Genomic DNA, 13,604 nt, shown 5'->3' on the forward strand with positions numbered 1-13,604 from the left:
TTGGCTGATAGTGTCGAATGGAATGGAACACGAGTGATTGGTTGGATCCCCGCAGATAGTAGCGTAACAGTCGGGGACACCACCATCTGCCCTTACACATAATGAGATTCTTCGTGAGATCTCTCTCTACTTTTTGATCAAATCTTTCGTATCGTCGGTTTTCATATACGCACAAAAAACCGCCGCGTACAGTTTAAGCTTTACTAAAGCGCAGACCGATGCACCAATGCTTTTCAGCAGTTTCAAGTATAGTGGTGCTTTCTGGACGGAGAAGGTGGTTTCATGGGTGGGAAACTTGGTAACATATAACTGTGAGTCTCTCTCTTTTATCCCCCCCCCCTCCCGTGCAACTCTCGTGGTACCATTTCGTTCTTCCTCCTAACGAGACTGTAGATCATGACTTTGGCGGGCACTTTCCCGGGTTGGACAACCCACCTGCTCTGATTGATGATATAAGACAGATCGGAAACTACTGGACTGGCTAGTCAGGGGCTAGTCAAGGGATATAATCTTAATTATCGAAAGGGCAAAACATCATTGGCTATAATGTAATCTAAGCAGAAATTTGTGAAAGAACCTCAGAAATTTGAATTCTCTAATTTCTTTCACAGCAATAATAATGACTAACCCTGCCGTCTTTGCAGAAAGATATAACGAACAATTTCGTGAATTAACACACCTTCCTCTCCTTCCTTAAAAAGAGGAACAAAAGCAAACATGTGCCGGATGTAACGAACTGAGATTTTTCGCTGTATTACTATGCCAGCTGCCCAAAAGGGAGACGAACAAGCACTATACCTGTTCACTAACTCATATATAGTGGCTTCTCAAATCCCGTTTTCATAATGAAATCCGAAGCATATAAACCTGACACTGTTCTCTAAAATACCTGTTGCAAGTTGTTATTTACTTCTAGCTGAAAGTACATCAGAGCTGAAGATTTTGGGCGGGGAAACTCATTTTGTAGCTTCGTAATCGAACAGAGATGAGGAGGTGATATACGAGACTTGACGGCTTGAGATATCTTCCTGTGATGTAAGAGATCGAGGATTATGAGGTGGTAAGATATCGAACTATTAATATCAAGGAAAGAACGATATCGAAGGGTTCGTACATCAGTGGGTTCAAAACTGTTCGGGAAGGTACCATATCAAGTTCCTAGTGTCCGACACTGCTAAGGTGGTCAGATGATGTTCTAATCAAGTCAGAACATTTAGACTCTGGCTGTTACTTATGCTGAAAAAATGAAAAATTTGTTAATAGTATGATAGCAGTCTAATTGATTGAAAGCTTAAAGTTTTAGTGAACACCCTCATCGACCACAGAACCCGGAAAACCAACAAAGTGTCGACCACCATCCAAGAATCACTGTCCGTGATTATCCAGCGATTTTATTCACTCTTTGAATTATTTCTGTATAAGACTTGAATGAACAGCAGCATAAAATTGAGCTATAAAACTCGTGTAGTAAACTCTCTCCATAGAAATGCTCTTTGTGGCCAACTTCCAATTCCCAAGATTTCATATTACGATCCTACAACAACGAGTTCCACAACTTGCAATTTCTTGAACATCCTCTTCCATCGATTTTCTTGTCTCTGCCGGTATGTCCTCCATAAAATTTCCAGTTTGTTCTTCTTCCCCCGCGGAGTGACGATGAGATCGTGCTTTAATGTTCTGGAACGGCACACAAAAAATCTCAAACTCTAAGAGCCACCCATTGTCGGAATATCGTGCGGCCCTCCCTGCATATGCCATCCAGGAGAATTCAACTGCTCCAATAATAAACACAATGCACTTAAAAATCCCAAGGGACGCGGCGACCCACATCATGGGGTCGGATCCCTGGCCATCTTTTCCACCCAAGGGCTCTACGCGGGAGAACAGCTCAGTGACTACCGCCCATGCTACTAAATTTGCCACGAAGTTAACTGTGAGCGCGCAAAAAATTTGACTTATGCTGTGTAGTATGTAAATCTTGTTTGGTCGTTCATCGAGTTTTTCCAGTGAAAAACTACGGATATACGACAGCAAAGCTAGGCTGTACATGGAGGGTATAACGATAGGGAGAAGCCAGACGATATCACCTGATACTGTATCTGGTGCTGAGCCACCAAAGAAATGTCAAAAAATGGCAGAAATAGTGCAAGTAACGGAAAGGAAAGTGCAGAGGATTGAACCGAACATAATTGTGTGTTGGATCCGATGATTTGCTCAAGTAGGAATCGGTAGTCGATTTTTGTGATATGTGGAATGTATGTTTTGTGGAGTTTGAGAAGTAAGAATCCTGAATGATGATATTAATTCGCGCGTAAGAAGAGTGTCACTGCGAGTAAAGATGACTTTGGTGGTGAGATGGAAATGATTTTTATGTAGTAGAGACGGTTGGTAACCAGTAACTAGACGAAGTCCTGCTTATGCATCATTGGGTGTAATTGCCATCTAGGAGTCGAACAACAGCTGAAATTGACTAAAAATCAACCGGCGTAAGGTTTCAAGTTCAATTAAATCATCGCTTTAGGAGACTAACTGAACAAAAGACGGTCGGTACAGTTGTGTCACGAAGAAGTGTCTACCATACTTGACTAATTCGTAATACGATTGTAGTGATCACTTGAATTCACCATGGTGAAAACACCCAAAAAACCAAGCAAAAACCATACAGCATTGAAGTTGACACGTAGTCATAAAAAGACGGTTGGGATATTTCAATCGTGATAGTGAGCTTCGTCTTCAACCGTCCATATCATGGATGCTGGAATTCAACTAGAAAATAGACGAGCAAAAGATGATACCTGACGTGATAGGGTTGGAGAGACATTGAGAAATAAACTGAACATCTGTGATTTTGATAGGCTGTGAAGGGAGGTAGATTCATAGGATGACTTGGATTGCTATCTCTTTGAGGACGGAGAAATATCGTGCGTTCAAACGTGATAATTTTCTATCTTCCAAGTATGCTACCATCATGATTTGGGTAAGATAAAATGTCAATGATTGTGATAGTATTTTTGTCATTGACTGATTCGACAACGATTTGCCTCAATCGCGGTGGGACGAGTTTCAAAGATTCTTTCACAAAGGAAACCACGTAATCAAACAAGAGGCGTAGAGGAAGAGGATAGATACGGCGTCGACGATAACCTTTATCTTATCAGACACTCGGTCCCGAGCTACAACGCCCCCACATCCACTTTTCAGTATCTCCAACGTCATTTTTTGAACTCCAGGTACTTGATACATTGATTCAAAACGTAAGTCGTTGAAAAAGAGTAACTGTTATGCAATCAAAACTCAGCTGTCACAGTCAGCCACGCAATATATCCACTATCTGCTATCTATTGCTTCAACAAGCTCGGTGTGACTCAAGAGCTTCTTCATAAATATATAAGATGGCAATATCTTTCTGCGTTGAGGGCTTTACTCTAGCCTCCGACACACGAGAAACATATTCACTGCAAATACATCACACGGTCAGCCTCCAACAAAAGATTCAACATGCCACCTCCACAGGGCCGTCGTACCTCATTCACTCCACACCCTGGATGGGCAGCTGTGGATGAATACACAATGTCAAAACTTCATTCCACTCAAAAACCAAATCATGAAACGCTCGCTCACGCTCTTCGAAATTCCTCAGAGAAAGGTCTTCCGTCAATAAGTTCATCTCCCGCACAAGGGAAATTCCTCGCGTTACAAGTAAAATCTATGAGAGTTAAACACGTGCTGGAAGTTGGAACTTTAGGTGGATATGCATCGATTTGGATTGCTACCGAAAATCCAGACTGTAAGATTACTACGTTGGAATTCGATCCCAAGCATGCAAAAGTAGCCCGCGAAAATATTGAGCATGCTGGAGTGAGTGATAGAGTTGAAGTCTTGGAAGGGTCGGCGGTGGATATATTACCTGGCTTGTTGAAGGAGGTTGAAGAGGGAAAGAGAGAAAGGTTTGGATTGACATTTGTCGATGCTGATAAACTCAATAATTGGACATACTTTGATTACGGAGTTAAGATGAGTTATTCCGGAGCTGCAGTCTTCTTGGATAATATGGCCTGCAGGGGAGATTTAGTGAGAGAAGATCGATTGCATGATCCTCATGTTGAAGGCGCAAGAACTGCAATTGAGAATGCTGGGAAGGATGAAAGAGTCGACTGCGTAGTCATGCAAATCGTCTCGGAGAAGAATTGGGATGGGTTCTTGATGGCTGTTGTCAAATAAATTAGCTAGAAAGATAAATGACTGTCCTTTTTTAAATTGAAAAATGAACTATTTTCCACTGTGACTGGCCAGTGCTAGGCAATTATACCCATCTTTCGGGCTACAGCCCTAGTAGATTAGAAGATAGTGTACGTAACTTGATCCCAAGATCATGACCTGATTCACGCAGTATGCAGAGGGCAATATAGAAGGCTCATGATGTATTTCGTTGCTGAAGTTTACGAAGAGGCAAAGCTGTTCGAATCAATCCACTTTCGAGCGCATACATTCTGACTCAGAAATATCTTGAGGAAATTGAAGGACAGAGTTTCTCTGGATGGTGAATTAGAGAAATAAAATATGTTTGAGCCTAATATGATGCTATTGCTACAAGCTTATCGAGATGACAAATTGCTTCGTACATGGCATATGTTAGATGTCAGTCATGTCAGACTGCGAGGCTCACACCCCTTTCGGAAGTAGTCTCGCATAAGCCAAAAGCTATATAAGCCGGTTACATTATATAAGTATTAGGTACTCATTAGAGGACTGGGCTGTTTGTTTAATCTTTCCATATTCATTCATTGGAATTGTATATGAATCACTGTGACCACCATGGCAAACTATATATCTGTCATCGTATGCGTGTATAAGTTACTAGTTGTGGCGCAAGCAGCATTGAATATCACACTCAATACAACCATCTTCATAGATCCAGTATCGACCTATTTAATACCTCCTAATTATCATGGGAACATCAGTCAGACCTTTATCGATACACAAACAAGCAATACGAATTTATCAGTCTTACTCACTTCCGCAAAGTCCAGCCCATTCATATCCTATGATCCTGAATTCTTGAAACTTCTCGGTGCAAATCCCACAGCCACTCTTATTGCCCAGCGAAATTATTCCTTTGCGAATGAAGCCGGTATATGGGTACCGGATCGCAATGAAGTCTGGTTTACAAGCTCCTCAATAGATGACACCACGACGATCTCGATTCTGAACCTCAACACCTCCAAGATATCCACCCCAAACACCAGTATCCCATAATCAATCCCAATGGAGGCACTTATTTCGACCATCTCGTATATTTTGCTGGTGATGGTAATGCAACTATTTCTCCTGCAATCTACGCTATCGACCCAGCCACGGGCTACGCCGAAATCATCATAAACTCCTACTTCGGCGTTCCTTTCAATGGACCTAACGATCTTACATGGGTAAACCACCATGGAACTCCCTATCTATTCTTTACTGACGATCCGCTCTCCTCTCTTTACGACGGTGGACCATCAGCCGTTCTCCCAGATGCCGTCTGGCGTTTCTCTCCCACAACAAAGTCTCTTATTCCTGTTATATCCCGTGCGGATATCTTAGTACCCAATGGAATCAACGTTAATGCCGCCATGAATACCCTCTATGTTACAGATACCACACCCATAACCACAACAGATTCTGGTGGATACAATTCCGGCTCCAACGCTATTTATAAGTTCGACCTCGATACTGACATGTTTCCTGTCAATAAAAGACTTATTGGAATCTCGAGAACGGGGATCCCAGATGGTATTCACATAGATGATAAGAATAGGATATGGACGGCCGAGGGTGAAGGAATTGTAGTGAGAAATAATGTAGGAAAGGTATTGGGGTTGTTCAATGCGGAAGTCTTTCTGCATGATCCGGCTGGAGAACCAGGGATTGAGATTGCAAATTTTGCGTTGGCGGGCGATGTCTTGGTTGTGGAGGGAAGTGGAAAGTTATGGACTGTAAAACTTGCGGAGGTGGTTGTAAGTCCAGATCGCTATGTACTTTGATGTCTAGGTGTTCGCACCAACTGGTTTACAATAGTCCAAACGAGGAGAACGGGACTACTCTTACCTGATATGTTCCTTTAGGCTAAGTAGATGACTATCGTACACATTGTCATTATGATCAAACAAAACCAACAATCTTCCCATCCGCTACCACCAGTCTTCCGTCCTTGATAACACAGCTGACGTTTCTAATAACTTTTTCGAATCCATCTTTTTCCAGATCTCCGCCTAGAGCCACCAAATCTGCAATCCAGTCCTCACCCAACCATCCAAAATCCTGCCCACACAACTCTCCACCGCAAGCTTCCCATCCTCCTAGCGTAGCAGCCCTCAACACATCAGCCACATTGATTCCAGCTTGAACCATTAATTCCATCTCTCTCGCATTCTCTCCATGGGGGAATGGCCCTGTATCACATCCTGTGGCTAGTTTCACTCCAATCTCCCAAGCTCGTTTTGCGTGCTCTTTACAAATAGCAATTGCTCTTCCTCCATCATTTGCCTCTAATTCTACGACCGAGAGTGTAGGGACATAGATTGTACCCATTTCCTTCATCACTTCCAATGCCTTTTCACTGGGCATGAGTCCGTGCTCTACGCTCGTGACACCTGCTTTAGCAGCCATTATTACTGCCTCTTCTGAGCTGGCATGGCTTGCCACCGGCACACCAGCGCGTTTAGCTTCAGCTACCATAACATTCATTTCTTCTTGACTCCAAAGAAGAGAGTTTGGGTTTCTCAACTTCTCTCTGGGGCCAAAAATATCCTCTCCTCGATTTCTAGATGGAGGAAATTGAATGTCTTCGGAACCTTTATATGTAGATGCTGGATAGCGTAACGCACGTCTCCGATACTCAGCATAGATTTTAATGACATCAGCACCAGCCCCAATCCTTCTTCTCACACCTGCTCTGCATCCTTCAACCCCATCACAAGGGTCGCTCAAACGCGGAGTCTCCGTCCCCCCTAACTTATTCTCTTGGCGAATCTCATAGCTTCCACTGGAAGCCAAAGGTTCCGTAGCGACGAACAAACGCGGTCCGGGGATGAGACCACGATTTATGGAATCACGGACACCAATATCGGCATTATAGCATCCTTCAGTCCGAGGTCGCGGTACGTGGTATATCCGGCTAGGAGAGCTAGACGACAATTGGTCGTGGCACGAATGGCGCGGGAAATGAGAGATTCGTCTCGTTCTTGATTCAAATATGGTGAACCAGCCTCATCTACACGGTGGAGGAAGACATGAGTGTGTACGTCTACAAAACCTGGTAGAACGGTTTTTCCTCGGAGGTCGATATCATTATCTCCGAGTGAAGAAGAAATTGATGAGTTTTCTCGCGTGCTAACTCTCGTTATTAGGCCTGTCTTTGTGTTTACTTGAAGAGAAACATTTTTATCGAAAGTCTTGGTGCGACTGTTGAATAGGGTAGTAGTGTGAATCCAATACTCGTGGTCAGAAGAGAAAGAAGAGTTGAAGGGTATTAATTTTGCGATTTTGAGAGAGTTGGCTGTGGCAGATTGTGACGCCAAAATAGATGTGGAATCAGACAGAGTAGACCCGTGAGTAGGATATTTCTTCGTCATTTTTTCCGGTATTTGCTGAGACTTCAATTTGGGTAACACTGAGAGCTAGGTCAGCTTGTCGAATCTTCTCAGTCGATTGACAAATCTAAACAGCTGTATAACATTGTGTACTATAAGATAAATATATATTTCTTGACTGGTGTTTAGCGCTGACTAGTGACGTACGTTTCGATGATAGTGATGGAAGAGAGCCTGTAATCATGCTGGACACGGTGCAAGCTACAGCGTGCAGAGTCCGCGTTACAAGGCTCTGATAGGGTCATTCGTCTAGAGAAGCACATGCTTTTACAAGGGCTGAGTCGGGATTGACTCGCTTATTCCGAACTCCGTTACTTTGTCGTGTCTTATTCCGTCCGAAGCAATCTACCTAACTCTCGAGTACACAATTGTTCCACATAGATTCTAAAGATATGCTTATGAAAGAATAATTAATCTTTTACTCACTATATTCTAAAGGAACTGAAGAGGACCGTATAGACATTGCGACGGTGTATTTGCAAGAGTCATCAATCAATCAATCTCAACAATATACAGATGATTCGAGAGCCCAGCTTCCTTAACGACGCGGTCGCCTAGCATTGAGGAGTCCAATATGACATTGAAAGTTGCCTATTCCATGGCTCAGAGCCGGTATCTGATTCTAGAACCCCGAGTAGTATGCTAGGAACAATAATCGAAATGGCTACCTCAAGCACGTTCGAATGGACGTGAAGACGTTCGTCAAGTGTGTTGCATTCTTTGTTCATTGTAGAAATTGATGCTATGATTAATATTTACAGAGTAGACCATCAACGGAGATGAACAGAGAAAGAAAAAATACAGAGTATGATGATAATGATAATAAAGAGCACCGAAATTGCAAGACAAGACGTAGAAGCTCCAAGAAACAAAATGATCGCTGCTAGTATCCATGAAACGATCTTGTCAACCTAGCTCCCTATACCCGCCCAGTCTTCTCGTCGGCTACTCTAACCTTTGTTATCAAATTCTGTTTTGTTTCGCCACTCGTAGTCTTCATGCCACACTCCTTACACATCTTCTTCAAAGCCATAATTCCTAATTCTCGATACGCAGTCTCTTTCTCGTCAGTCTCCCTAAGTTTCATCGCTAAATCAAGTCTTTTTGTCCCTGACTTAAATTTTATCCCACGTTTCCTGCACATTATCTCGAGACTAGTTGCCGATAAATCCTCTTACTCTACCGACCCTGTCTCAAGCCATTTGATGCAAGTAGCTTTGGTGCCCCAACCCTCCATACCCTGTCTCCGGCACATGTCTCTCAGTTCCCTCTCGGTTCTTCCGGCCCAGTGAGAGTCTTTCCAATCATAGTCACAGACTGGCCCTGGTTTATGTATTGGCTGATAACTGTTGACTATTTCATGGTCGCGTCTCCTTATAGCATTATATCGTCCCATCACGATTGCGATATCTAGAACAGGATGACCTATGCTTTTCTCTAGATCTTCCTTCGCTTTGTTGTATTCAGCTTTGCGGGTTTCAAGAGACGCGGTCAGTTTGTTGATAGCATCACTCATAGCGGTTCTATCTTTACCCTCCAATTTTAATTTCTGATCATTCGCGTGGAGTTGCTTAATCACAGTTTTCTCCCCGCTGTGTGGAGATAAACCCAAGGCAGTTGCAAGCTCACGGAGCGCTGGAGTCCAATTTCTCATATGATACATTTGGATCAGATAAAGCCTTCAAAGCTTGTTCTTTTTTTTTTGATGAATTCCTCTCCAAGGTTCAATTGCACATACAACTGTGTGTCTTCAAGTCTTGCAGAATCATAGAGAGCCTCGTCGCTATTTTTGAGGCGCTCGATTTTGATTTCTTTGCTTCCGTGCTTGCGTTAGTCAGGTGGCGATCTTTGAGTATTAGGGAAAGTTCTTCGGAAGTGTAAGATTCGTAGTTGTATGGAGATGTCTCCAAGCGATGAATCATTTCTTCCCGTGTACCGGAGATTTGAAGGTGTCGATCTCGTAGCAAAACTCGGAGCATACTATTATCTTTCTTGGCATATGGCGAGTTACTAGACACGGTGCCACTTGTTGATGGCTCTGCAATCGGATCAATCTCGTCATCCTGCTCAACACTACTTTCATCAATATTTTCGGCATCGGTAGCTTCGTCAGTCTCCCTTGCGGAGCTCTCCTCGCTATCCTTGTCATATTTATCCAGAATTTTTAGTCTTTCTATCAAAGCTGCCTTATCATCATTACTGTATTGCGGTATTAAGCGCTTCCAACACTGTTCTCTCAGTGACTCAAGGTGCATATCTTCATACTCAAGAATCCCAGTCTCAAGCCATTTGATCATCGCATCCTTTGTTCCATACCCTGGTGCACTTTTCTTCTTGGCAATTCTACAAAGCTCCCAAGCATTGAATAAACCCCAGTTCGTCTTTTTAGGATCATAATGCAAGGCTCCTCGGTCCCCAGCTTTCTTCGTAACAACAGGAACATCGTATTTCGACGATTCATGCATTGGTACCTCCGTTGGGAGTGGATGGCCTATCTTATGCTCTAAATCCACCCTTATATCCGCAAGTTTCTTTTCCCAACATTCCAGCTCCGCAGGGGCTTCAGATCCCATAAGTGTAGATATCTCGAATTTGTTCTTTCGCGCCAACTTTTGGTCATCCGCCTTCAACCAATCGATTAACTCAGAATCTTCACAAACAAATTTTATCTTTCTTCCTTGTTGTCTCAAATCCATTAGGGTTCTCAATCCCGCCACTTCCAAATCTTGGTATGATTTCTCCCCTTCCTCGCCCTCAGCCCAACCAATCAGTTGTTCATATCTCTGTACCTCATTTTGACAAATCACAAGAGTAGTGTACAAACTGCGTTCTTCCATGTTCCCATTATCTCGATCCAAAGCATCATCTTATCTCAGTGGTTCAATTCGCGCTGCTTTCGTAACTCCACTACATGGAAGCAGCCGTGCACTCAAAAGTGTGGAAAGTTGATCGCAAGTTAGACTCTCATAATCATCGCCGTAGCCCCTCATCTCATGTCTCTCAAGCCTCTCAATCATCGCCTTCCTGTCCATACTTTCCACCTCCTGCGGCTCCATCACTCGCCAATCGCGTAACAATGCCCTCAATTTACTATTATTCTTTGTTCTATAATTTATTCGATGCCCATGTGAGCTTTGTGAGGGAACTGCGGCCGCATTTCTTGAAGATGTCGCAGAGGACTTCTCGGTGATTGGCGCACCCGGAGTAGCCAATGCCTTATTCTTGACGGTCCATAGATCTTTCAGGCCTTCTTCGCGACTTTCCATTATCTTTGCACTTTACTCCGCAGCATCTATCCTCGCAGACTTCCTGCGCTCTGTCTTTCCTGAATCCTTGGCCGCGACATGCCCCTCGTTGTCCCTTAACCTTTGGATTAAGACATCCTTCGTCCCGCTACTCGGCATTGACCTCTCCATTAACATCTCCACCAACTCTCCTTTGCTTTTCAATGCGTGATCATCACTAAGTGTAACATCCTTCTCCTTATGTTTCTTCTTCGGTGGCAGAATCGCATTCGTGTCGGCCTGCCCCAAAGGTCGTTTCGTAGGTGGTATATTGTTATTCGCGCCGTCAATATGTGGGTATTAGAGCACAATTGATCGAGTGAGATATAATCTCAGGTATAAAGTGGAGAATTCTATACTTTAATTATTTTGATGTGTGAGTGATTACTTACTTTTCTATCTGACGTGACAAGATATGACGTCAGAGCTCTTCGGCTCAAATAATCGCGACCACGCTCGAATGGTTTCAATGTTTGAGAATTGGATGTCCGATATTATAATAGGATCAGCGAGCGGCTTTGATGAGTCAAATTTTCTGAATAATCTGGAAAGTTCTACGATAGATGCATTGGATATTTCACGGTGACCCTTGTCTATATCCTCATCTCTTTTGCTATTGTACGATTATATCACCCCATTCTTACAAGAACTGTGCTATACAATATCCAATAAATCCAAGTCTATACCCACCATTCCTATAATCAGGAATTAATATAAAAAATATATATTCAAAAAAGCTTTCCGAATGTATTGTACCCGGTAAATAATTCTTTGATTTTGGCTTTAGTCCTTCCATACACCATTACCATATTTTCTCGCCCATTTCTTTCTTTGATGAGCAGCCCCATTGAGCTGTCCTGGCATGAGTAGTCGTTTCAGGAGGATTGCCCTAACTATCATGAAAAGCACGCCTAACCAAACGACAACCAGAAAGACACTAATCACGGTGCCAACAACTCGAATAGCATTGGATCCAAACGCCGTACCAATTTGTATCGTAGCTGTGGCTAGTGCTGTATTTGGGAAGACGAACGAATTCCTAAACATGTTAGTAACAATGTTTAAGGTGTTTGAGATGGGAGGATTCTTGCCATGTCATGTCTGCACTAATGTGATGTTCCGGGTGATTAGGTTGCATAACTTGCCAATGAGCGCCTACAGATATCAAACAGAACCAAAGGCATAGACCCCAGATGAAGAGTCCTGTAAAACTCCCCATCAAGTATAAAACGAAAGGGCCCTCGGTATTGCCAAAAATACCATTAGGTAAGATGGTCGTCTGCACCGAATTAGAGAGAGAAACTATCGCTGTCACTGTGAACCCGGAAGGGCCCACCGATACGAACTATAGATACTTAGTTATCCAGTGGAACAATAATTACAAGTACGACTTACCATTCCAGGTCGTGTTGTCTCTTGGGGGAGTTTCTTGGTCATTAATCGATAGAGGAAAGCACTGTAGATCATGAGACTGAGGAGGAATCCAATTCCTTGGAAGCAAACTGCCCCGAAAGCTATAGCAGTAGAATTGATGCGTGCAGCCGCGGTTGCATTTGGTAAAGTAGAGATAAGATTCGCTGCAACTGGACCAGTCAGTAGTAACGGGTAGGCAGGGAAAGTCCAGAGAGGAGTCATATTAGCAATGGGAAATTCTCTAAGCAGGAATATAAGCAGATGTTTTGCAAAGAGGAGTTTATACTCAGACTTACTGAGTGGACCAAAGCAATAGGTACATTCCGGATGATGCAACTACACTCAAAGTACAATACGCCCAAAAGCATACCTGCATGGTAGTTTGAAACCACAGGCCAGTCTTCGGGATTCCATACTGACACATGGTCACAAGAATTGTTCCCACTCTACGGAGATTCAGACGTGATTCTTTGGCTGAGGCAGGAAATTACTCACGATATCATCTAACAATACATTAGACAGGTATGTAACAGGCACTAATACTAGAATCGACTTACACAAGCAGGAATATACAGAGATTCAGATGGACTAAGGAAAGATTTAGAGAAACTTCCGGGGTTCCATTTGAAGCGAAGAGATATTAATATACAATTCATTACAAAGAATATAAGATTAAGGAAGAAGACTATTTCCCCTACTATTCTCAGCCAATTCGATCGATATGGGACTGTAGGATGTTAGAGCCGGTCTCAAATGTAATTGTATCGAATGACATACTTGAATAAAGGACATTTGCAATCCCTCCAGTGGCCATTGTGAGAGTGAACCATGTCCAGGTAACACAACCAATGCGATCACGAATACTGATTTTGGCAACTGCAGTATCCTCAGTGTCCAGCTGTTGATCCACTCCATTTATTCCATGATCGCCTCCCGCATCGGAGGGATCTAATACCGCAAAGCCTCTATGGCTTGCATTGCCATTGGTATAAATATTTCCGTTCCCATTCCCGTTTCCACTTCTATTTCTATTTCCACCCGCACTCCCATTGGCATGTTCAGAATTGTTTTCTATATCGGATTTTTGCCCTCGATGCCTGTGAACGCTTTCATTCGCAGATGAATCATCTTTCAAATATGAAATCTGAGGTTCGTCAAGGTCGGGTTGAGATGTATCATTCATCAATCGTGGTAGAGGTGACGTAATTGACATTTCTTGAATATATCTTCCTCGGGTGCCGTTGCACAAATCTTTGATAATGCATACAAGACGAGT

The 13,604-nt window shown here is 43.1% G+C and overlaps 5 protein-coding genes across 5 annotated transcripts; 2 read left to right on the forward strand and 3 right to left on the reverse strand.

Moving 5' to 3' along the window:
- Positions 1–3,498: 3,498 nt before the first annotated feature.
- On the forward strand, positions 3,499–4,221 carry Bfra_011116 (putative o-methyltransferase family 3 protein; the record flags this gene model as incomplete). Its single annotated transcript, XM_037341446.1, has 1 exon — positions 3,499–4,221. One exon carries the CDS (start codon positions 3,499–3,501, stop codon positions 4,219–4,221), a length of 723 nt encoding a protein of 240 aa, XP_037188258.1.
- A 594-nt stretch (positions 4,222–4,815) lies between these two features.
- Positions 4,816–6,023, forward strand: Bfra_011117 (putative calcium-dependent phosphotriesterase protein; the record flags this gene model as incomplete). Its single annotated transcript, XM_037341447.1, has 2 exons — positions 4,816–5,139; positions 5,247–6,023. The coding sequence occupies 2 exons, from the start codon at positions 4,816–4,818 to the stop codon at positions 6,021–6,023; spliced, it is 1,101 nt and encodes a 366-aa protein (XP_037188259.1).
- A 118-nt stretch (positions 6,024–6,141) lies between these two features.
- Bfra_011118 (putative amidohydrolase domain containing protein) lies at positions 6,142–7,613 on the reverse strand (the record flags this gene model as incomplete). Its single annotated transcript, XM_037341448.1, has 2 exons — positions 6,142–7,024; positions 7,099–7,613. The coding sequence occupies 2 exons, from the start codon at positions 7,611–7,613 to the stop codon at positions 6,142–6,144; spliced, it is 1,398 nt and encodes a 465-aa protein (XP_037188260.1).
- Positions 7,614–8,550: 937 nt separating this feature from the next.
- Positions 8,551–10,897, reverse strand: Bfra_011119 (uncharacterized protein; the record flags this gene model as incomplete). Its single annotated transcript, XM_037341449.1, has 4 exons — positions 8,551–8,707; positions 8,810–9,266; positions 9,370–10,497; positions 10,543–10,897. 4 exons carry the CDS (start codon positions 10,895–10,897, stop codon positions 8,551–8,553), a joined length of 2,097 nt encoding a protein of 698 aa, XP_037188261.1.
- Positions 10,898–10,909: 12 nt separating this feature from the next.
- On the reverse strand, positions 10,910–13,541 carry Bfra_011120 (putative c4-dicarboxylate transporter malic acid transport protein; the record flags this gene model as incomplete). Its single annotated transcript, XM_037341450.1, has 7 exons — positions 10,910–11,155; positions 11,714–11,928; positions 12,023–12,260; positions 12,311–12,569; positions 12,625–12,743; positions 12,886–13,055; positions 13,106–13,541. 7 exons carry the CDS (start codon positions 13,539–13,541, stop codon positions 10,910–10,912), a joined length of 1,683 nt encoding a protein of 560 aa, XP_037188262.1.
- Positions 13,542–13,604: the final 63 nt, after the last annotated feature.

This window comes from Botrytis fragariae (assembly GCF_013461495.1).
Source record: "Botrytis fragariae strain BVB16 chromosome Unknown tig00000225, whole genome shotgun sequence".
Taxonomy (NCBI): domain Eukaryota; kingdom Fungi; phylum Ascomycota; class Leotiomycetes; order Helotiales; family Sclerotiniaceae; genus Botrytis; species Botrytis fragariae.